This window comes from Coptis chinensis, chromosome 2 (assembly GCF_015680905.1).
Source record: "Coptis chinensis isolate HL-2020 chromosome 2, ASM1568090v1, whole genome shotgun sequence".
NCBI classification, from domain to species: domain Eukaryota; kingdom Viridiplantae; phylum Streptophyta; class Magnoliopsida; order Ranunculales; family Ranunculaceae; genus Coptis; species Coptis chinensis.
In genome coordinates, this window is record NC_141457.1 from 106152105 (window position 1) to 106175587 (window position 23483).

A 23483-nucleotide genomic window follows, 5' to 3' on the forward strand; every position below is an offset into this window, starting at 1 on the left:
ATAACCGTTTAAAACCTCACTCTCCATTAAAAAAAACTCACGTTTGATAAAACCTTTCAATTTCATTTTGTTGTTTAATAATAGAAGTTTGATTGAAGTTTTGTGAGATTTTTTTAAAGTAAGTTCATATATATTGAAGCTACTTGAATAGCAATAAGTTACCAATCATCTGAGAAACAGGATAAGATAAACACAATTTTAAATGCAAAACTATACTTATCGAGACATTCTCACAACATATAATCCAACTATGTTTTGAGGTTAGTTCAATGCATTTGTATCCAGTTTCTGATTTTCCGTTATTTATATTTTAAGGTTAGTTCAATGCGGTTGAATCTAATTTTATTCCCATTATTATTATTTTTTAGGTTAGTTCAATGCGGTTGCATCTAGTTTCCGATTTCTAGTTAATTATTCTTTGCAGTTAGTTCAATACATTTGCATCCAATTTTCAATTCCACCAATTGTTCTTTTGAGGTCGACTTCAATGCATTTGCATCAAGTTTACGATTTCCAATTAATTATTTGAGATTAGTTTAATTCATTTTGCATACAGTTTTTGATTTCAATTATTTGATAAGGTTGCATTTGCATCTAGTTTCGATTTTCCGTTAATTATTGTTTGATATTAATTCAATGAATTTGCATCTAGTTTCCAATTTCGCATTAATTATTTCTTGAGGTTAGTTCAATGCATTTGCATCGGTTTATTTTTAAGATTAGTTCAAATCAAATTCGCGGCCGGTTTCGATTTTCCGTTAATTATTCAAGATTAGTTCCACGATTTGCATCATGTTTCCAATTTATAATTAATTTTTCTTTGAGGTTAGTTCAATGCGGTTGCATCCAGGTTTTCGATTTCCCATTAATTTAATCTTTAAAGGGTTAGTTCAATGCATTTGCATCGGATCGATTTCTCAATTATTTTTTTTATATTAGTTTGATGTATTTGCATCCAAGTTTTAATTTATCGTTAATTATTATTCTTTGAGATTAGTTTAATGCGGTTGTATCCATATTTACATTTCTATTAATTACTTTTTAAGATTAGTTTAATGCTTTGCATTTTGCATCGAAACAATTTCCGTTAATTATTTTTTTTTTGAAATTTGATAGGCGCGTATATATATATATATATATATATATATATATATATATATATATATATATATATATATATATATATATATATATTATATTTGATGCTCAAAATTTATAAAATTATAAATTTAAATTGGAATATGTAAGTAATTATTATAGCCAGGAATTATGATTTTTGGAATCTTTAACTATGAATAAATGTTTAAATCCCATTGTGGATGGCGCAACAAATCGAAAGAGTTTTAGGAAAATTGTTTTCGGTGGAAACTATTGTTTTTAGCAATTTAGTTTTTTGTAATATATATATATATTTTGTAATTAGCTATATTGTTTAGGAAAAGTTGGAGAATGTGTGACACTCTAGATGGGATTATTTTTTCATAATTAGTTATAGTGTTTAGGAAAAGTTATAACTCTCTAAAACTTTATATGGGAATTTTCTTTATTTATATCCTACTTTTTATAAATAGTAATAGAGTTTAGAAAAATCTGAAAAAAATATAGATTGGTTGAGGGTATAGTATAACTATAATTATATCTAAGGAATTGGAATTTGATTTTGTGTCATTTTTGAATCCTTAAATAAATGTCTAAATCACATAAATGTCAAATCGAAAGGGTTTTAGAAAAATTGTTTTCCGTGAAATTATTGTTTTTAATTTAATTTAGTTTTTGTCTCAAAATTACAATTGTTTAGAAAAAAGTTTGAATCGATGAGATTGTTTTTTTAAGTAATTAGCTTAATTTAAGAAAAGTTGGAGATCTTATTTTTGTTTTTTCAGTTTATATAGTGTTTAGGAAAAATTGGAGGATGTGAAACTCTAAATGGAATTGTTTCTTTATTTATATCCTTTTTTATATTTAGAAAAAAAATGGTCAACATAGCTATAATATATATCTGGGATAAAGATAAATATTTGTTTCCTATTTTATCTCCTACTTTTTTTTTCTTAATTAGCCAACTACAACTGTTAAAGAGGGTAGATATATATATAAATCCTAATTCATTTAATTAAATGACACTTGGACACTCTAGAAACGTTTTTCTCAATTGAAGAGAGTAGAGCTATAAAATATAGATGAGATTGTTTTTTTTTAAGTAATTAGATTAATTTAAGAAAAGTTGGATTACATAAACAAAATGAGATTGTTTTTAAGTAATTGTTTAGGAAAAATTGGAGAGAAACTCTAAAATGGAATTGTTTTAAATTTATTTATATCACTTTTTATATTTAGTTAAAAAAGCATAAGGATATAAATTATAATATATATATATATCACTTAAAGATAAATATTTGCATATTTTATCTCATATTTTTTTTTAGTAATTGCATGAGTGTACGATTGAAGAGGGTAGAGCTCTTGTATATATAAATTATTTTATCTCCTATTTTTTTCTTAATTAATGTTGATGCAAAACACAACTGTTAATATAATAATATATATATAAAGACTAGTATGTGTGCAAGTGTTTTGCACCCCCGTGAGCAAATAACAAAATAAAAGAGTGGTGGGACCTATGAGAAAAAATAATAGAAAAACCAAAAAGCAGGGGACAAAACTGGTTGGTGGCATGGTGGGTCCTAAGTGTGAAAAAAAAAATAAGGTGGTTTCAGTTTACAAATATACCCCTATCTATATGCAAAAGTTATTGTCTGTCCAAAGGACACAAACGTCATTTCGTTCATCTTAGTATAGAAAGCCTCTTTATATACGTTTATATACCTAGTAAATATTTCTTTGGCATGCACACTTGACCTGCACTCTAGTGCAGGTTTTAGTAGAAAAACTTGTCCTATACTCTTATTTCATGGATATAATGGGTCCGCATTAATATAAAACCCATTAATCTTTAATTAGAATTTTTTGGATGACCAAAGAGAGGCCTAACATTGTTACCTTTAAATGAAAATCTTAAGCTTTGGGCCCGCAATGAATCTTCTAACCTCTTAAGACTAAGACTATGATACGATAAACAACCAAAAGTAGGGAAATATACTGTAGCATGATCATCAAGCAAGCTAGGCAAGTGGGATAACATCATTAAGTAATCTAAATTAAATAATTTCATTATAAGCTTGGTAGTCGGATTACTCAACTTACAAGATATACCAAAAAAAAAAAAAAAAAATACAAGATATAAGAAATAGTTAATTGGCGGATCCAGAATTCTCTACCAAGGGCCTACTCCTACTAATTTTTATTAGAAAAATAATATAATATTATGTTGTGTTGGGCACACTCGAAAAAAAACATAGAATTATTACAAGTTTGTTATTACATGTTTTGTGTTTTTGTGTTAGGAACTCCCCCAATTATATGAAGGTAACCTATTATAACCTTTCACCCTAAAAAACTCGAGTCCTATTATTGTCGGACTCTATATTGTGTTGGGAAGACTCTAAAAAAAATAATTATTACAAGTGTGATATTGATCTTAAAAAGTCCAAAAAAAAAAACAAATATTACAAATGTGTCATTGGTTTCAAAAAATTGAATTCGAAAACTTCAAGCTTAAACGACCCGGCTAGATCGTTCATTGTGCAAACCCAACAATGTGGTCACACCGTTTGGACTGAGTCCCCAACGATGTGGTCACACCGTTTGGACTGAGCCCCCAACGACTTGGCCACATCGTTTGGGACTTAGTCCAAACGGTGTGTCTATACCGGTCAAGAGGCCAAAAAACAGAACTTTATATTTTTTCAAAATTCAAATCCCAAACGGTGTGGCCATATCGTTGGAGACTTAGTCCAAGTCCAAACGGTGTAGCCATATCGTTGGAGACTTAGTCCAAACGGTGTGGCCACACAGGTTGGGATTTGAACTTTGAAAAAATATAAAGTTCGACTTCATGGCCTCTTGGTGGTGTTAACACACCGTTTGGACGAAGTCTCAAAAATAAAAAACGTAACTTTATATTTTTCAAAATTCGATCTCAACGGTGTAGCCACCGCCGATTTGACTAAATCCCAAACGACGATGCCACATCGTTTTGGGACTTAGTTCAACGACATCGCCATCGTTTGGGGACTTCGAATGGAACGGTGTGGCCATATCATTTTGGTTTGCGAATGAATGGCTTAAGCCGGGTCGTTTAAGCTTGGGGTTTTGAATTCAATTTTGGGACCAACGACACACTTTGTAATATTTGTTTTTTTTTTTTTTAATTTTTTGGGACCAATGACACACTTGTAATAATTGTTTTTTTTGTTGGAGTCTACCCAACACAATATGGGGTCTGTCAATAACAAATACCAAACTCTTTAAAGTTTCTCATTCTCACACACCGGGTGTGCACGGGTCGGGTTTGGATCTAAACCAATAACTGAACCAACTCTATTGATTTATATTTTTTTGGAATCGAATCGAACCGGCTATGTTATACTGATCGAACCAAACTGAACTAATTTCCAGCCGAATTGATATCCGAATCGAACCGACTGGGTTATAGTTTAACCGACTGGTTTTCATATATTTTAAAATTAAATCAATTATATATATATATATATATATATATATATATATATATATATATATATATATATATATATATATCAACTCTTAAAATGACCTTAAATAAGTATCAAATCTAAAACAATTCACAACTTTACCTACAAAATAATTTAAAACTTAATTTTTTGTGCATATGATCTACTAACCACAAATAATATCTCTACAAAAATTCAACTTGTTTGACAATTTTTAACATTGGCAAAAGATGATTGTAAAAACTAGATATTTCTGGACCATTAGATATTTTTTTAAAAGTGGACAACAATTTTTATCAAAGTTAGAGGATATCAAATGAGTTGAATTTTTGTAAAGATGTTCTTTATGGTTAGTAGATTATATGCACAAAAGATTAGATTTTAAATTATTTTGTAGGTAAAGTTGTGGGTTATTTTAGATTTGGTACTTATTTAATGTCCTTATTTAAGGTTATTTTAGAAGTCGGGCTGTGTATATATGTGTGTGTGTAGCGGGTTGGTTCGGGTCAGGTTTGGGACTAAACCGGACGACCAAATGGACTCTATCGGTTTTTAAATATACTTAACCAAATCAAACCGCCTCATAAACATAACCGACCCGAAACCGATCGGTTTGGTTTTATCGGTTCGATCGGTTTTATGCACACCCCTACTACCCTCTACATTAAAAACTCAACAAACAAAATTTCTCTATGCATCTTAATCAAACTCAATCAAAACACTAAATGGAAGACTCCAACTATTTAGAACATGAATATGAAGATTAGGTTCAACAACAAATTAGAGAAATGGGATAAGAGAAAATGAGAGATTGAAATTAGAGAAAATGAAAAGGGATTAAGAGGAGATGTGGAAGGTGAAGAAGTTGCAATGGAAAATAAAGAAATGACAATTCGAAGTGAAGAATTTGATGATGTGACTAGTCCTTTGAAATTGAAAATGGAAAATGTTTTTAATTGAAATCAAATGTGTTGTTGATAATTCTTAGCATGTCGTAGCATTCACTTACACATAAAACCCCTTCAAAGTAAAAAAATAAATCAAGTCCTTGAAAGTTCAAAACCACAAGTGTCTCGGGTTTTTGCCTTAGACGACATGCAAACTTGGTCATTTGGGGACTCTCTTAGGCAACATTATTGGGTCGTTTGGACCAAATTTATTGCGAAGTTTAATTTGTTTTTTGGTCACTTTCAAATTCCTGATTTACAACTAGTCAAATTCCACTTGAACATACATCAAATTCCAATCACCAAACAAATCCCACTTAAACATACAACAAATTCCAAAATACATCAACACACATCAAATTCCAAAATAAACCATCAAATTATCAAATTCTACTATTGTAATGCCCACCAATGTAATTGCACCGAGTCAAGTTGTACATCTCCAGAAACTCTAACCTTGCTTCCTCGGGAATAGCATTCTCACCAAATTGCAGACCTCTCTCTAGAGATGAGAACGAGAGAGAAAACTCGAGAAAATAATTGCGGTTTCCCTTGTTAGGTTGAGACCCGAGAGAGATGGTAACCTGCTAGAAAAGATTGTAATCGGTTTTCAGTTTTCCTTTTTAGGTGAGGTGTATTGGACTATTTCTATTGGACTGAGTTGTTGGGCTTGGGATTTGGGGTGTGCCCAACAAAGGACGACCCTATTATTACTACAAGTTATCATTTTTGAGGGAAAGTTGGAGTGGGCGATATCCAGACCTGACCACTCCCTAAATCGATCCGCGACCTAAAAATCCCGAATAGACACCTTAAGTAAACACCCTAACACAGAAGCATGACCAGCCCTGGGTCTATACTGCCTAAGCCCTTGCCTAGGTCCCTAAAAATAAACTAAATTCAAGAGCCCATTCTCCGTACAAAAGCCCACTACAGTGGTAATAAATTCATTACAAAAACCCACTCCACTAAAACACATAAACACAAAAGCCCATTTTCAAAGAGGTTTTGCATAGGGCCTATTGGAATTCAGGGCCGGCCCTACCCAGAAGAGAATTTTCGCAAAGGATTTAGCACTCAATGTTTTTGGTTATGCTCTCATAATCATGGAGGTCATATCTACAAACAATCATCTCATTTAATTTAGAGTAACCGTGGCAAAAATGTGGTCAAGTTTTACAATTTTTCCTATAATGGTACATCTTAATAATTCTTGAGGTTAGACACTTAGTTTTTCTTTTTGTGGTTTATCACTATACAGAAAGGTATATGGTCAATTAGATTTCGGATGACCAAGCTATATGGTACATTTATTTAAAAAAGCTTACGAGAACCCAAAATTCAAAGAATAGGAAAAAGAAATAAAGATGGCCACATATTTTAATATTTTAGTACTGTAGCTTGGGACGGAATTTTTGTATCATAGTAAAGATACCATATGTACGTCTATATTATGAACGAAAAACAATTAAAAAGGGTATTAAACTATACACCTTTTGACAATTTGGGGACCAATTTTTTTTTTCTTGACAATTTCGGGACCAAATTGTTTGTTTTTTGCAATTTAGAAATTTCTATCAAATTTCTCAAACACTGTTTCAAGTAGGGGTGTGCATGGGTACCCAATTACCCGAACCGGAACCATTTATAGCGGTTATGGGTCCTAAAATATTAGACCCATTTAAAGTGGGTCTTCAAGAACCGACCTGATAAAGAACCGAAACCGTTATAACCAAATAGTAAAAAACCGATGGGTACCCGAACCAAAATCGGAACCGATTAGTTTGATTTTGATATATAGAATTTAGTATTATATTACACTAAATAAAGACAAACCCAAACATTATTATTATATATAGTTTATATTTGTTAGGTGTAAAATTATACTAAATATATATAACATTTAGCATAATAGTGAATGTGTGTTATTAAATGCATCTTTTATAATATTATATTAAATATGTGTATTATAAATATTAATAATAATATTTACGTGTCTACGTCTACACGTATAGTCGTATACTATGAATTAACTAATGCACTGTCTATATTAACTAATGCATGAACATGTATGTGCTTGATATATTATGGGTTTATTCGTGAAAACCCCCCATTTTATGACATGCTTTTGTGTTTACCCCCCAAATTTTAAATCATCACAAAAGTCCCCCATCCCGTCCCGGCCCGTTGTCATCCATATTTACTCTATTGTCTAAAAATACCCTCGGGGGTAAACACAAATGTATGTTACTGTTATGTGAGTGTTATTAGACATCCATCAAACAAGCTGCCAAGAACAATTGACTTTGAGAAGGAGGGATCTATGGTATTTCAAATCGATGGATAATGTTCATCTCCTTCATCTTGCTTTTAACCATCGACAACCACCAATATATATCTCCATCACATCCGATATATTACAAAGTCACCATCGAAAAAAATCAAGATACAAAAATCCAATAACTATATTTCGTTTTGAGTAACTCAATAAAAAAAATTTGTGCTATATAAAGCAAAAAAAGTAAAGATTTAAGTAAATGTCGGTTTTAAGATAAAGAGACCCTCTTCATCAAGAAATTGAAGGTAATATGTATAACCAAGCTATTGGCAGCCATTAATGGTGCTTGGTTCTTTGGTTCGAAAACCCATTAGTTACATGTGTGACAAATGTCATTCTCACTATGATTCAATTTGGTGTGAATGTGGAGTCGAGTAGAGTATTGGCTCACTTCGGAGTTCCTTTGTGTCTTGAAGCTTTTCAATAATATATACTTTTTAGGAATTGGCGAGACACTTTGATAAAAAAGTGTGAGAGCTCAATCAAAACATTCCCATATAGATGAAATAAAATCTAATTAGTGATGTATGTATGTATACTTGAAAGAAAGGGAGTGCGATGAACCGATCGAGCTTAAGAGTGAGTTGATGCCAAAGCTTCCTTTCATCTGAGATCAACTTTTTTCCGTGTTCTCGGTGTGCTTCAGCGAATCTAAATAATCAAACCCGCCATGCTTTTTTTTTTGCTTCGTAATGGATGTATATCTATCACATCATGTGGTCAAGAATCTTTTCCAAAAAACCGGAAGAATTTTTGTTTTAAAATGACCTCTTCCTTGATCAATTTATATTTCTTTTTAGAGTTATATTTGTGAAGAATGATCTTCTAGACATTGTTTTACTCCTCCTGATAATGCATTATATGGCTTAAGATCTTAGCTATATGCGGATGCAACTTGCAAATAAGTCTGCAAGTTCTCTTCCATACATTACTGTAATTCTTTGTGACAATGCATTATTGTCGCTCTCAGAATATGTACACTTTTGGAAAATAAAAAAAAATCGGTTCTGTAATCACGATGGTTTTGTAAGAGGTCTTCAATGCAAGGTGCAAAAATGCTTTATTGACTTTTCCTATTCCTTGTTGTTATTGCATAGGAACTCTTCTAAAAGTAATGAGCTATATCTTTTATAACAGGATAGAACATTTTTCTGTTTCTTCTTTTTGCCATCCACACTACTTCTTTTAAAGTCTTGGGGTCCGAAAAGGATGTTTGCCATCATTACCAGTTCAATGTACCAGGTACCAAATGTTTACTAACGCCATATCTTTTGCAATAATTTGTGTTTACCCCCAAGGGTATTTTAGGCAATAAAAATATGGATGATTTTTGGATGGGGGGCGGGATACTTTTGTGATGATTCAAAATTTGGGGGTAAACACAAAAAAGCATGCCATAAATCCTTAAACCCCATATATATATATATATTATATAATATATTGTGGTATATTTATTCTATATATATATATATATAATATATATATATATATATTTTGATTTAAAATAAACATATGCGTATAATGTATGAGAATGTATTTAAAATTTTTAGATAACTTTCAAATATTATTATTGAATTTAAAACTATTACTTCTTATGAGATGACAAAAATATCGATGACAAGTGTTATAGTCGCCGTAAACAAACTTTTATATCGGTTATATAATTAAAAAAAAATAATTTTAGCAATAAAAATGTATAATCCAATAAGGAATTGAAACCGGAACTGAAACCGGAACCGACTTAATTAATGGGTATGGGTCTGGGTTTTCAAAATATAAGAAAAAACCCGAAAAAATCAAACCCGATAGGAACCGCTAAAAATAGACCCAGAACCGAAACCGATAAAAACCAACCCAAAACCAACCCATGAACACCCCTAGTTTCAAGTTTCTAATTTGTATTAATTTTTTTTTCTCTAACACTGTTTCAAGTTTCTAATTTGTATTATTTATTTATTTTTCGAAAAATAAAAAAGACGTGGTACAACAATAAATATGTGGCTCACTAGGTCTTCCCAAATTACAGTTTCGGTGATCGAATACAGTTTTTACAGTTCTTAAAAGAAGCTTAGGAAGAACTGAAGAACTTAAATTAGCTTATATAAGCTTGACTTATTTATTAAAACTCCTGCAGCCCCCCCCCCCCCCTTCTAATCTTTGAGACTTGCGGTTTTCGTAGTAAATCTATAGGAGTCGAGATCTCTACAACCGGGTATAGAGATCATCTCTGTAACCGTGTTATCTTGTCGTTGATCTGAATCCGAGATGTGTGTGCGTGCCTCGATACCTGTGTGTGTGCTCCGAAATGTGTGTGTATGCGCCGAGATACGAAATGTGTGTGTGGTACAGAGATCAATCTCACTACCCGGTTATAGAGGAACCGGTCTCAAATCTATATGCATACGGTTCACAAAGACTTTGCAGAGTCACAGTGTTGGGATTATCTAAAGAGAAGGCTTGATTGTCATCACTTCGATTTTCAATTTTGACAATAACAAAAAAATAAAATAAAATAAAATTATACAACTTGATTTAATAGACGTGGAAATGGATAATTGTAATCGGTAATTGTACGGGTATGTTGATGATCGAGTACGCTAAGTAATTTGAAATGGAAGGTAAAGTGGTAACTCGTAATTGACTAACATGAAATATTTTATGCTCCTCTAGCCGATGAACTTGTTGCACTACTATTGTCTTCCCCTTCGTGATCCCACAAAGAGCCCACACTAGTTGTTGACCAGGTGGATAGACATTTGAGGTGTACTCATGCATTATTAAACTTTGTTTAACAGTGTCTTCAAGAATCCTATTAGTCTATTACCACATACGAATCATCAGGGTGATTAATAGCTAGGATTTGTGTTCCTTTACTATACCTGCCATTGTTTTTTTCGATCACCAAATTACAGGTTTTTTTTCGATCACCGAAACTGTAACTTGGAGAAGACTATTGTTACCCCGTCAGCATATTTTTTATTTTTTTGAAAAAAAAAAAATAATACAAATTAGAAATTAGAAACAGTGTTAGAGAAATTTGATAGAAATTCTTAAATTGCAAAAAACAAACAGTTTAGTCTCCAAACTGTCGAGAAAAAAAATTTGGCCCCCAAACTATTAAAAAGTGTAAAGTTTAATACTTTTTTAGTCGTTTTCCATTTTATAAAATCTACTTGTGATCAAGACTCAATTCCAAGATACGTACCAGTTTCATATTCAATGAACCATGCATTATTGGTTGAAACTTATTAGCTTGCAACTTGAAAGTAAACCGTGCACGATTGCACATCCAGTTGTAGCCCCAGAAGCTTGTGTATGATTTCACAGTTTAGCTGTTTAAGATACAAGGTTAAACACTTAAACTCAATAAGATATATATGAGTTAAGGAAAAAATTTGAGAGTTCTAGAATCTAGATTGCGCATGGAAGTTACAGTGATGATTGATGACACTCTTTCCATATAAGTGACGCAAATAAATAATTAAATACTCAAACTCAATACTTTATATCTGCCTTGTGATGGGATTGATCGAGCCACATCCTCATGACCCTAAGAATTAAGGACCTACGTTAAGTGTCTCGTAACATAAGGTATATTAATAAAGGGCCCAATGCTCTCTCAAGTTCAATTAATTATCCTATTTATAGCATTAAAGCAATTCCAATGGATGACTGCTATAATGGGCTGTTAAAAGGTGCCACATAGGCTTTTTAGCAGGCCAGCTAAATTTGGCAGCCCAAGTTTCTAAAACCATTCCAACGACATTTTTTAGCAGCTGGTAAGTTCGGGAGACGGACGGTTGAAATTCTGTCGTCTGTATGTTAAGTTGTAATGGATGGCAAAAACTCTGCCGTCTGTCTAGTCCAGACATCCCAACGGTTAGAAATGGCTAGTTTTTTTGAAATTACAAATTTATAGCAACTACTTCACATAACTCTCTCACAATTTGCTTTCAATTCTCATACAATTTCCATCTACTCTAACTACAACAATTACTACTCCAAATACAACAATGGATTTAAATGAACATACAACCACATTAAAAGGAAAGAAATCTACAAGGTCCATCAAATTTTCAATTCAGGAAGACGAGGCTTTTTGCAAAGCGTGGATATATGGTAATGAAGATCCAATTGTTGGTGCGGGACAACGAGTCACACACTATTGGAAGAGAATATTAGAGAAATTTCGAGAGAAAATTGGCGAAAATAACAACAAGAGAAGCAAGAATTCGGTGTCCACTCAATTTTGACACATCCAAAAAGCTTACAATCGGAGGGCGGGAATTATCTTCTCTTCGGAGACAACCGCAAGAAGTGGCACAACGATCCAAGATCGGTTAGCTGAGGCAAAAACAACATATATGTTGGCTCATAACACACACTTTCAATTTGAGCATTGTTGGGTCCTCCTCAAGGATAGCCCAAAATGGAATGAAGAATTGGAGAGCCGGTCCACAACTATATCGAGGAGACGAACCAACATCATTCTCGATGTAGATAACGAAGTCGTGCCTTCAACACCCACAACGCCGTCGGCAACTTTTAGTGGCGTTCCAATTGATCCATTTCCTACACAAGTTGGGGATGGAAGTGGAGGTGGAGGTGGAGGTGGAAGTGGAAGTGGAAATGCAAGTGGAAATGGAACCAAGAAGAAACGACCACCGATAACAAGGGGTGAGAAAGAAAGGATGAAGAAAGGAGGAGATAATTACAAGATGATGGAGAAGTATTTGGCACAAATGACAAATGCCGCCATCGATAGGGTGAAGATGATGGGGCTCAAGAAGTGAAAAGAAGACAACAAAATATTACCACAAGATACTTCTACTCTTGAGCTGGAAGTTGCCAAATACTTCAAGACGATAAAAATGGAGATAATTCACCAAAGAAAAGAGAGTAGAATGTTTGGAACTCCAAGTGGTGCTTCTAGTGGGGGTGGTGCTTCTACTACTTAAATTAATTTCAATATTGTTTTAATTATTTCATTTCCATTGTTGTTGTTATTGTTGTTAGTTTATTTCCAATATTGTAATTTCAATTTTAATTTGAATTGTCTTGAAACAACATAAAGTCAAACATAGATAATACTCAAACCATAGAACAAACATAGATAATACTGAAACTACAAACATATAAATACTCATATTACATTCCTTGATCCGCACCAAATTGCCAAAGGTGATTGATGAGGTCAACTCTTAGTTAAACATTAGTTTCTCTGCTCTTAATGTGACAAAGTGTGTTGAGTCTTCTTGCAATTTTCTCATTTCGATTCCCGACAACATGCAATACGACTGGTGGCTCCCAATCCATGTCAATTTGTCAATCTTCGATATCAATATCTCATTTATCCTCGACAATCATATTATGTAAAATTATACACGTCTTTATTATCCAATTAATGTCATCCCTACTCCACATTCGCGCCGGCCTCTTGATTATCCCCCATCTAGCTTGTAAGACACCAAATGCAAGCTCCACATCTTTGTGACACGCTTCTTACATCTTAGCAAAGAATCCCTCTATTTGAGTTGTTGGGTGAGGGATTGTTTGTACAAGTGTATGTAGCCTATTTAGGATAAATCCTATCGGCTAGATAGTAACCCATTTTGTATTGGCGACCATTCACGGTGTAATTCCAACGAAGAACATCACCACTCATAAGATTGTCAAAGAGGTGAGAACATTGAAGCACGTTAATGTCGTTGTTTGAACCCGCCATACCAAAAAAAGCGTGCCAAATCCACAAGTCTTGATTGGCAACGGCTTCCAAAATGATTGTAGGTTTCTTCTTATGTCCTACATGTGTACTTTGCCATGCCGTATGACACATTTTCTATTACCAATGCATACAATCCAAACTTCCAAGCATACCCGGGAAGCCACGATTTTCACCTTGTGCAAGTAGACGCTGAATGTCTTCTTCGTTGGGAGCCATCAAATATTCTTCCTCGAAGACTGCCAACATGGCATCATAAAAATGCCTCAAGCTTTCGAACGTATTCATCCCACGCATCCGCACCACAACCATATGCAAGCAAACGAATGCAAGTAACCACCTTTTGCATACCCGTCAAACATGGCTTTCCAATGCCATCAACCTTGTATGTGAAGTACTTGTCATGGTCAAAGACGACTTTCAAGATTCGGAGGAAGAGATGGCGGTGCATTCTAAACCTCCTACGAAGATATCAAGGGGATACTCCGGGTTTTGCATGCAATAATCTCTCATAATCCTATTGTGAGCGTCGATTCGATCATGATAAATGTACTTTTTACCAGGGACCGAGCCTCGATGATCACAAGTAGCTTCGTGCATGTTTTGTAACAACGAGAAAATAGGTATGAACATGTTCTCATCGTCATTCATCATGTTCTCATCTTCAAATGAGGAGCTTGATTTAACATAGCGAGAAGAATAAGTCATTTTGAATGTGAGAAGAAAAATTACAAAGTTGAGAATGAATGTGAGAAGAAAGGTTGCAAAGTTGATAATAATAATGTAAAAGTATGAGTGAAGGCAAAGTTGAGAAATTTGTGGTCTATAAAGTTGACATAAAAAATAAGGTTGGTGGTTGAGGAGTTGATGGTTGAAGAGTTGAGGGTTGAGGCTTTGATGACAAGTAAATGCATGTGAGTAAAAAATTGGTTTAATTTGGCTAAGTCTAAATCGTGTTGAGTGTCTGGAAAGTACGGACATCACAGTGTCTGCCATCTGTCCATTTAATTAAAATGGGAGATAGATGATATAGTTTCTGTCATCTGTACATAAATAACTGATAAGCACCCAAAACTGTGATATTATACCCCATAGAGACATAGCAATTTGGTTAATTATGTGTTTAATAATCAGGAAATAATCACATTTTCGTGCTTTTGCAGGTTAGAGCAACTAACGTAAAAATGATGATAAAATCAGCATTTAAGCACGAAATAGGAGTATACAGAAGCTTTCCGATTAAGCCCATGTGAAGCCCAACAAAATCAGGACTAAAGCCCAAAGACTTCAAACGATTACATAATCCAAAAAAAATGGGATTACGCATTACCGTATGTCAAAACTTTCGAAACTCATATCTCTTGAACTAGGACTCCGAATGTGACGAGTGAGCTGCCTCGACGATCGCATTACGAACTCCCTAATAGAAGCAAGAAGTTGTAAAAATGCCAAAAGACCGGACCGCCACTGGACACTGCACATAGACCCACTAGGCGGGCCCACAAAATTTGATGAGTCATCATGCAAGTCAAGACAAAGGTGCAAATAATTGGTGCAAATTTGACACCTTGCATAAAGTTAATGAGTTGGTTGAATTTAGGTGATGATTATTTTAAAAAATGAAAGGTGTCAAATGGGTGAGTTATGGATAAGAGAAAAATAAATGAGAGGAGAGTGTTTCACGTGGGAGATGAGAAAAAGGCTCTCTTATGTAAAAGGGGGTTGGGTTTTAGGAGTTGGCTAGCTTTTACTTCCTTGACTTTTACTTTTCATTTACTTTCCATGTCTTTACTTTTAGTTTTAGTTTTTAGTGTGAAGAAAAAAAAAGCTTGTAACTTGTTAATGGGGAACTCTCTCTAGTTTTTAATAAACTCTTTTTCATTTAGGTAAACAGGTTGTAGTTTTTTGTTTCATTCTCATTCTCTTTCATTTCACATATCTTCTTGTAGTTTAATTCAATCCTAGGATCATGAGCTAAAACTCTCCCAAGGGAGGGTTAATGATGCTCATGTGAGGATCAAACTACAAATTTAGGATTCCAGAAATCACTACTTAAAGACTTAGGTTCTATTTTTCATCCTGTCCCAAAATGACAGAGATTGACCAATATCTGATCAATTGTTGTAAAATAGAACTAGGAGTTGGAATGATATTTCAGAGATGAAATATCATTTCAATTCCACATGCTAACATGATATGTTTAGAGATAGGTATATTGTGTTAGGGATTTGAGATGGTAGTGACCTGTTTCTAAAAGACTTGTAGCTAGGCTTTGCATGAGTAGGATTAATCCTTCCTTATCTTTCTCTCTCTCTTTTATTTAACTATAAAACAAACTTACAATTTTTAGATAACTTGTGTAGCAAAAATCTATCTATCAAATCCTTCTCACTTAATTCTCCAAGGTGTAGATTTCAGTTTTGATAATTTAGATTCTTGTCTTAGGAGTGGAACGAAATCTCTACTCGAACTAGAAAAAACAGAAAAAAAATAGTGAGTAAGGAAATATTGAGTTTTAGCATGTAGTAAGTAAATTTCTAAAAACACTGAAAAGTGCTAAGATTAATAACCAACAGATGGCAGAAACTATGTCGTCCGACTCTCAAAACTTATTATGGCAAATGTTAGTGAAGGTCTTAACTTTGGCTGGGTTTTTGACTCCTTCCAAATTTAAGACCCTTTTAGCAGCCCCATTGGAATGACATTTTTGTGGCTGGGGTGCTATATTTGCCTTTACCAGCCCATATAGCCCCCCCATTGGAACTTGCTCTTATAGATATTTCTAGGATCTGGATCTTCACTTGAAGTCTGAAGACGTTTGGTGACTTGAACCCCCAAGGCCCAAACATCTAGTATCATCACCCAAAGGCGAGGTTAATTTTACTAATACTATAAGGGCATCTCCAATGGGGGTGTAAAATTACACCTCCACATAGGCTCCACCTAGGGGCCATTAGGATTTTACAATTCCAATTGTAAATTATTGTATAGCCCATAAATATCCACTCTCTATTGTTTCCAATGAAGAAATGTAAAAAAGTTCAATTTTAAACTCGGACGACACTTGAAGTGACGTCCATATTTAAATTAAAGATAGACGTAATTTCAAGTGTCGTCCGAGTTTAAAATTTTCAAATTATGACTTTAGAAATAGATAGTGACGTCCGAACATTTCTTTTGTTCAGACGTGTGTTCAAGTGTCGCTTGGGCTATTTATCAACTGATAGCGAGATGGAGAATTCCCCACCCCATCTATTAACTAATAGTCTATTATCTACGGTTTAACACTCCATTGGATAGAATTTTTTGACATTTGGGGTGTAAACTTTTCACTCTATATGGTTTACACCCCTCATTAGAGATGCTTTAAGCTAGCAGATAGTTACAGTTTCATCATCATCAACTTGATCGGCCTCGATCTGCTGAGGACACCAAAAGGACCCAACAAAAAAAAAATTATAAACTTATTCATTCTTAACAGTTGACAATCTATCGAAGCTAAGTAACTTTTGGTCATATGGCCGGCCCGCGGCAAAACTTATGCCGAATGACCAATCACCAAATTCTCACAAATCAATTTATCAAATGGATATCAAATTGTAAATTTATTTACAAAGAAACCGGTGTGACGGTGCTCTTAATTAATCTTTAAGTAGTCTAGTGAAGTACTGTCCTCCACTACTAACCCACGGTGAATGAAAGTGTGAAACACTAGTAACATGTAGGTGAATTTCTTGAAAGTCATTTACTAATTAGTTTTTCTACGACAACACACATTATGAACCGAATGGGCAAACACAATGACGTGGCAAGGGAAACTCACGTGCCTTATTTTGCTAACACCAATTCTGGCCCATCGACCCATCTTTAACCTCAGTATCATCTACTGTTTCTACATACCAAACAGGAACTACTTCTTGTAAACCGCTATTAATTGTTTTCTTATTTTCACTTTAACCATTTATCTCTTGATATATTGCATCCATCTATCTTCATTTTTCAATGATCCAAAAATCGTACAAGACAACTTATAAAATCCCAAAATTGTAGTTTTAACTCTTTTAACAATATCGCTTTTGACCAATTATGTGATTAATAAGTAAGAGTTAGTACTACTATCGTGTTCTTATGTATTTCAGGCATTGGAGTCGAATATGTGCAGAAATACGCCCCTTTTGTGAGATAAAGGAGCAATGGTTGGTTGCTAAGAAGTTCTGTGATTAAAAACCAATATTTAAAGGAGAAAAACATTTTTAAAGCCCGGTCAAAACTGAAAAGTCAAAGTCAACGCGGGTAGAAACAACGCACAAAAGTCAACAAAACTTCCGAAGGCCGTATGTTTTGACTCAGACCTCGAATTGAGCCTACCTTATATCAAAACGACCGGATCGAAAAGTGTTTTCCAATAGTCCAAGTCTTAACCCAATCAGAGGAGCAAAAGTGGATGAAAAGTCTGTAGAAATCAAATCTAGCTGAAAAGACCTCTGTGGACTAAAGAAATTGGGTTTTGGGATCGATTTTCCAAAACATAATATGGCTCCTCAACTCATGCACGAAAAAGTGGATCTGGTCTCCTCCATTTGTATGGAGAAGACTTAACTCTTAAGATTACTTAGACCTAGATCTAGATTAGAAAATTAGGTTAGACTCCATTAATTAGTTTGAATAGCTTGTTTTAGATCTAGTTTTTACCTTCAATTAATTAGTGTTAGAACAAAGTAAATTATTATTTAGAATCACTATTAGTTTTATAATAAAGTATTAGTTTTCATTTCACTTTAGTTATTGATTAAATTCTTATTTAGTTTTAGTTGTTTTAAATTCATAAATTAGGTTGTCTTCATTTTGATTCTTAGACTATTGTTAAAATTAGATTTATAAAGTTTAAATTAGTTATTAAATTATGATTTGTTATTATTGTTTTTGTGTTGTGAATAATAGTATAATGATATTAGGCTGAAACCTCCATTAGAGGAGGTTAAGGAAGTCATGTGAGGATGATTGCTTGTTAGAATAGTTGTTATTTAGAATAGAAATTTCACATCTCATTACTCTCATCATTGTTCCTTGTGTTTGATTAGTTGAATTATATTTAGTCTTGATAGATTGAGAGTGGAACGATTCCGTACTCTATATATTGTATGAATATATATGTGAGAGTAGAAAATAAAATAATTGATACCGTAAAAATTAAGTTAGAGTAATCTAGTTGAGTTTTTACGGGTTATCAACAACACATGGATAAATATCCTAAACTTTTGATATATTACTAAAGACAATTTTTTTGTAAAGTTGTAAATCTTGTTTACTGTATTAATTAATCATCAATGTACCTATCCGGGTATCCTACTTGTTATCATCATCAGTGTAATGTCGATTAGTTTCAAATAAGAAAACATAATTAGGAAGGTTAAAATCGTTCAATCCTTAGTTAACTGGATGCTCAAAATGAGGAATGAATATATATTAAAAGGTAAATCTTCTGTCAATTTGATAGTGGTAATTAATGGTAGATACAACAACAACCAAGTCATAGAAGTTCAAAGGCAGTGAAAAGAAGTATGTAAGAGACGAGGCAGTTGAAGCAGTGAAAAGAAGTTCAAGGCAAGACCCAAAATATTGAATTCGGTAAATATTTTGATGTACCCAAAAACCGATATATATATATTAGATATATTGGAAATATCGGAAATATCTATTTTTTTGTTGACCAGTCAAAATTTTGTTTTGTATGTCGATATATCAGAAATATCATCAATATATAGGTCAAAGTCAACAATATTTGGTCAAAGTCAACAATATCGATCAAAGTCAACAATATTTGGTCAAAATCAACAATATCGGTCAAAGTCAATAATTTATATCGGATATATCGGTCGATATATATCGTTATATCGGAAATTGTGATATATATCGGAAAGAAAAAGATTTAATATTCGGCTGAGATATATCGAATATATCGATGTCGGTGTAAAAAAAAACGATATATATCAGCGATATATCCGGAGATATTTTGGGCCTTAGTTCAAGGCACGTGAGTTTTTTTGCCACGTAATTGTGTTTGCCCATTCGGTTCAAATTGTGTGTTGCTATAGAATTTTTGTTTACTAATTCAGCAAGGTTAATGAGTTGTGTGACTTGTGAATGAATCACTAAATATATATAGGCGAATTACAAGTTATGAGTAGTTTATCAAGTCCTTCCACAACCACTTAATTATATTAATCACTATCTAGTTAAGCGAGGAAGGTAACAAGAAAAGGTGGAAGGTCTCATATGCAATGTTGAATTGTTGATGTTGGCATGCCATAGTCCACCTCAACCTAAAAGGGTCACACGTCAAAGGGGTGGAACTATCTAGTTAGTGGATACCCATCATGTGGGCCAAATAATCAAAGTTTTCTTAATCAACGCGTAAATAACTCTTACAATCTACATAGACTGTTTCCATTCTGACAGCCTCTCTTCTTTATAGTGTCCATCAGAAGGTTGGATAAGATCCATTTTTCTGTACACTGAAATGTTAATTGAAAGTAAGTGTGTTTTACACTTTTACCTAGCAAAAAAAAAAGAATTAGAGAATTTGAGCAGTATTCACAAAATTCAGAATATCGATCTAAGTATTTTGTTTGCACTGCAACGGAAAGTTCAGACAAATTAATGTGGCATTGCAAATCAATTAGAGACGTACTTTGCACGCCCATTTGTTAAAATTTCATACAAAGGACGTTGCCACGCGGAGTGATTGTTATTTGTCGAAAAAAAAAACGAAGGTTTGGTATAGGCTCGTGACTTTTTAAGACAGAAGAAAAAAGATTGAATAACAGTGAGAGGATTGAAAGGGAGAAAAAGAGCATTTAATGCATTTCAATTCATGTGGTTTCCTCTTATTCATTCTTCTCTTAACGACTAAGCATCATCACCTTCTGTTTCTCTCTCTCTCTCTCTTTATATATATATATATTCCCTATATATATATAACACATAACACATTCATTCACCTTTATTCCATTTCACCTCAATATTATTCATTTGATCCCTAACAAAATGGAATATTTCTCATACCACCCTTCTCCTTCTTCATCAAATCCATCTTCTTATTTTGGATGTTGGGTTGATAAAGTTAGACATATATTCAATTCTGTGGTATCTGTTGTTCTGGGCAACCTTGTATCTGCAATTCTTACATTCTCTTTCGCAGTTGGTAAGTATTCTTTTTTTCAATTTCACTTTTGATTGTCTTTTGTTCTTGTTAGGAAATTTGTTGTAGAAATGGTTTTGTTTTACATTGCTTTTTATCTTAAATAAAGTAGGTACAAGCTCGTCTTTTCATTTTCCAAGATGGGTTCTTTGTTAAATGCTTTTTAATGAGCTTTTAATGAGCTTTTAATGCTAAATAAATCAGCCAACTTCTTTACCAGAGTAATGAAACAAGATTTTGATTCTGTGGGCATGCTTCCATGTTATTACATGGTAAAGTTCTTCCAAATTGTTGTTTATTTATGTAATATAATAAGTTTGTGTGGTTGCAGTGGGTACTACCTTGGGAGCCATGACTGGAGCATTGATAGGCCAAGAAACCGAGAGCGGTTTCTTTCGAGGGGCTGCAGTTGGAGCCATATCTGGAGCTGTTTTCTCGATTGAAGTATTTGAGTATTCTCTTCTTCTATGGAATTCGGATGAAACAGGAGTTGGGTGTCTTCTCTACTTGGTAATTGAACTAGTCAAGTTGATCTTGATTTGCAGTATCTTTACTAGATGCACACCTGTTCTTATATGTATTGTTTTCAATTTAACAGGTCGATGTCATTGCAAGCCTTCTAAGTGGAAGATTAGTGCGAGAGCGAATAGGCCCCGCTATGTTAAATGCGGTTCAGAGTCAGGTACCAGCAAATCCTTGATTTGAATTGTTGATGTTGAAATTTGAAACTCTATTTGTGATCTAACGGCACTAGTAAAATTATAATTTGAATGTGTGTTAACAGATGGGAGCCATTGAGACTAGTTTTGAGGATTCTCCCGACATCTTCGCCATTGGTGGAGCCAAGGGGTTGTCAAAAGAAATAGTTGAGAGAATACCAAAAATCAAAGTCACAACTAAGAACAATGTGGATGCTTCAGGAGACAAAATTTCCTGTTCAGTGTGCCTTCAGGTTTAGTCTTAATTCTATACAAATTTCGAATATGTATTGTACAATAGATGAAATATAATGAGACTGACAAAATCGTTACATTGTTCTTGGCTTTTCAGGATTTCCAGCTTGAAGAGAAGGTCCGAATTTTACCTTTCTGTCACCACATGTTTCATTTACCATGCATCGATAAGTGGCTTATGAAACAAGGTTCCTGTCCACTGTGCCGAAGGGATATGTAGAGTGGAGCACCATTACGTGACTCCCCAATCAAGGTGCCCTCCCATTATGTAAAAAAAGTTTGTAGCACTCTTACTGTAAATTACGAGGTCGCGATAACTCTACCCTCCCCCACTTCTTTTTTGATCTTGAGGTTTTTTTCCTTCCTTCGATTGATATCCATTTTGAGCCTGTATGTATCTAGTTATGTAAACCGTATCATATCTTTGAACGGTATACCTGTGAACAGAGATTGTATACAATTTTGAATGTATCTCTACACCTTCTGTATAAATTTAATACTGTTTTCGTTTTAGATACTCTGATTAAGGAGAGTATCAAATCAGTGGTAGGTGAGGTGAATATATTTTTCTGAATTTTGGGATGAAGACTTTTGTACAACTTAGATATTAAATTTAGTACTGGAGCTTAATACAGGTTGCTGTTAGATGGTTTTAGCTCCCTCTCGTAGTCATTAGTTATATTTAGATTGGTAGGTCGGTAGATTAGAGATGTCATGGAAATCGACTTACCGATAATATGGTTGGGAGTTCCCTTAAAACCGTGATTAACGACAGACCAAGTTTCTCTTTTCTGATCAAACTTACTAGGACCAAATTTATTCAACACATGTTAAAATTCTCCAAAAGAGACCAGTTCTGTTCCACATTCTTCACCCACCAAAGAGGACTTCTTTCACTCCATGAATTTCTTCACCTCAAAACATGGTTGGTTCTGGTTTTCTGGACTTTTTATTCTAGGCTTCGGGTAGGCTGGAAGACATATCTAAATGGTAACTTTTGGAACTGTAAAAGCATATCATAGACTGATGAACCATGGTACAGGCACTACACCCCAGCTATTGAAAAAATACACATACAGAATATACATCATTATTCTGCATCAATTGTAGAATGCTTTTTGTAAGCCAAATTTAATGGCGACCAAAAGGAAAAGGATTGAAGGAATACGTAATATTAGAGATTTATTTCTTTTGTTTTTAGCTTATTCCTTTCGCAAAATGTCCACTGTATGACTGTATCTTGAGTCTTGACAAATGGCGACAACAACGAAAGATAAAGACAAAATACTATAAACTTTCGGCAACCACTAAACTAACAGGAAAAACAAAGAATTGTTTGATTCTCTCTCATGTACATAAAACTTTTCCGAGTTTTCCTCTAAACAAATTGTGGTCTATTTTCAATGAGCCAGCAACGGTTCGATGCGAACAAAGAAGATTACAATCGTAGACGCTCTAAATATCTTACGTTTATAAAAGCAACAATATATGATGGATGATACATATTGGTGTGATTTCAGCTATAAAGTTAGTCTTCATTTCAAAGATATAAACAAATAAGAAAATTATTATGGTTAATATGCTCACTTAACACTTCCATCATATTTTCTACATCTACCACTCTACCAACATACTTATCCGGTGAGAGATTACTTTCATGATTTAAAATACTTTCAGGTGTTAACAATTTACATTATTCCTCACACAACCCTACCGTGGGGCTACACCGC

General features: G+C 33.7%; 1 protein-coding gene across 1 annotated transcript; it reads left to right on the plus strand.

Moving 5' to 3' along the window:
• The first annotated feature begins 20075 nt into the window (after positions 1-20075).
• LOC147520117 (NEP1-interacting protein-like 1) lies at positions 20076-22266 on the plus strand. Its single transcript, XM_086591574.1, has 5 exons — positions 20076-20803; positions 21132-21310; positions 21399-21482; positions 21585-21752; positions 21851-22266. The coding sequence occupies exons 1-5, from the start codon at positions 20647-20649 to the stop codon at positions 21971-21973; spliced, it is 711 nt and encodes a 236-aa protein (XP_086447700.1). The 5' UTR covers positions 20076-20646; the 3' UTR covers positions 21974-22266.
• The last annotated feature ends 1217 nt before the right edge of the window (positions 22267-23483 follow it).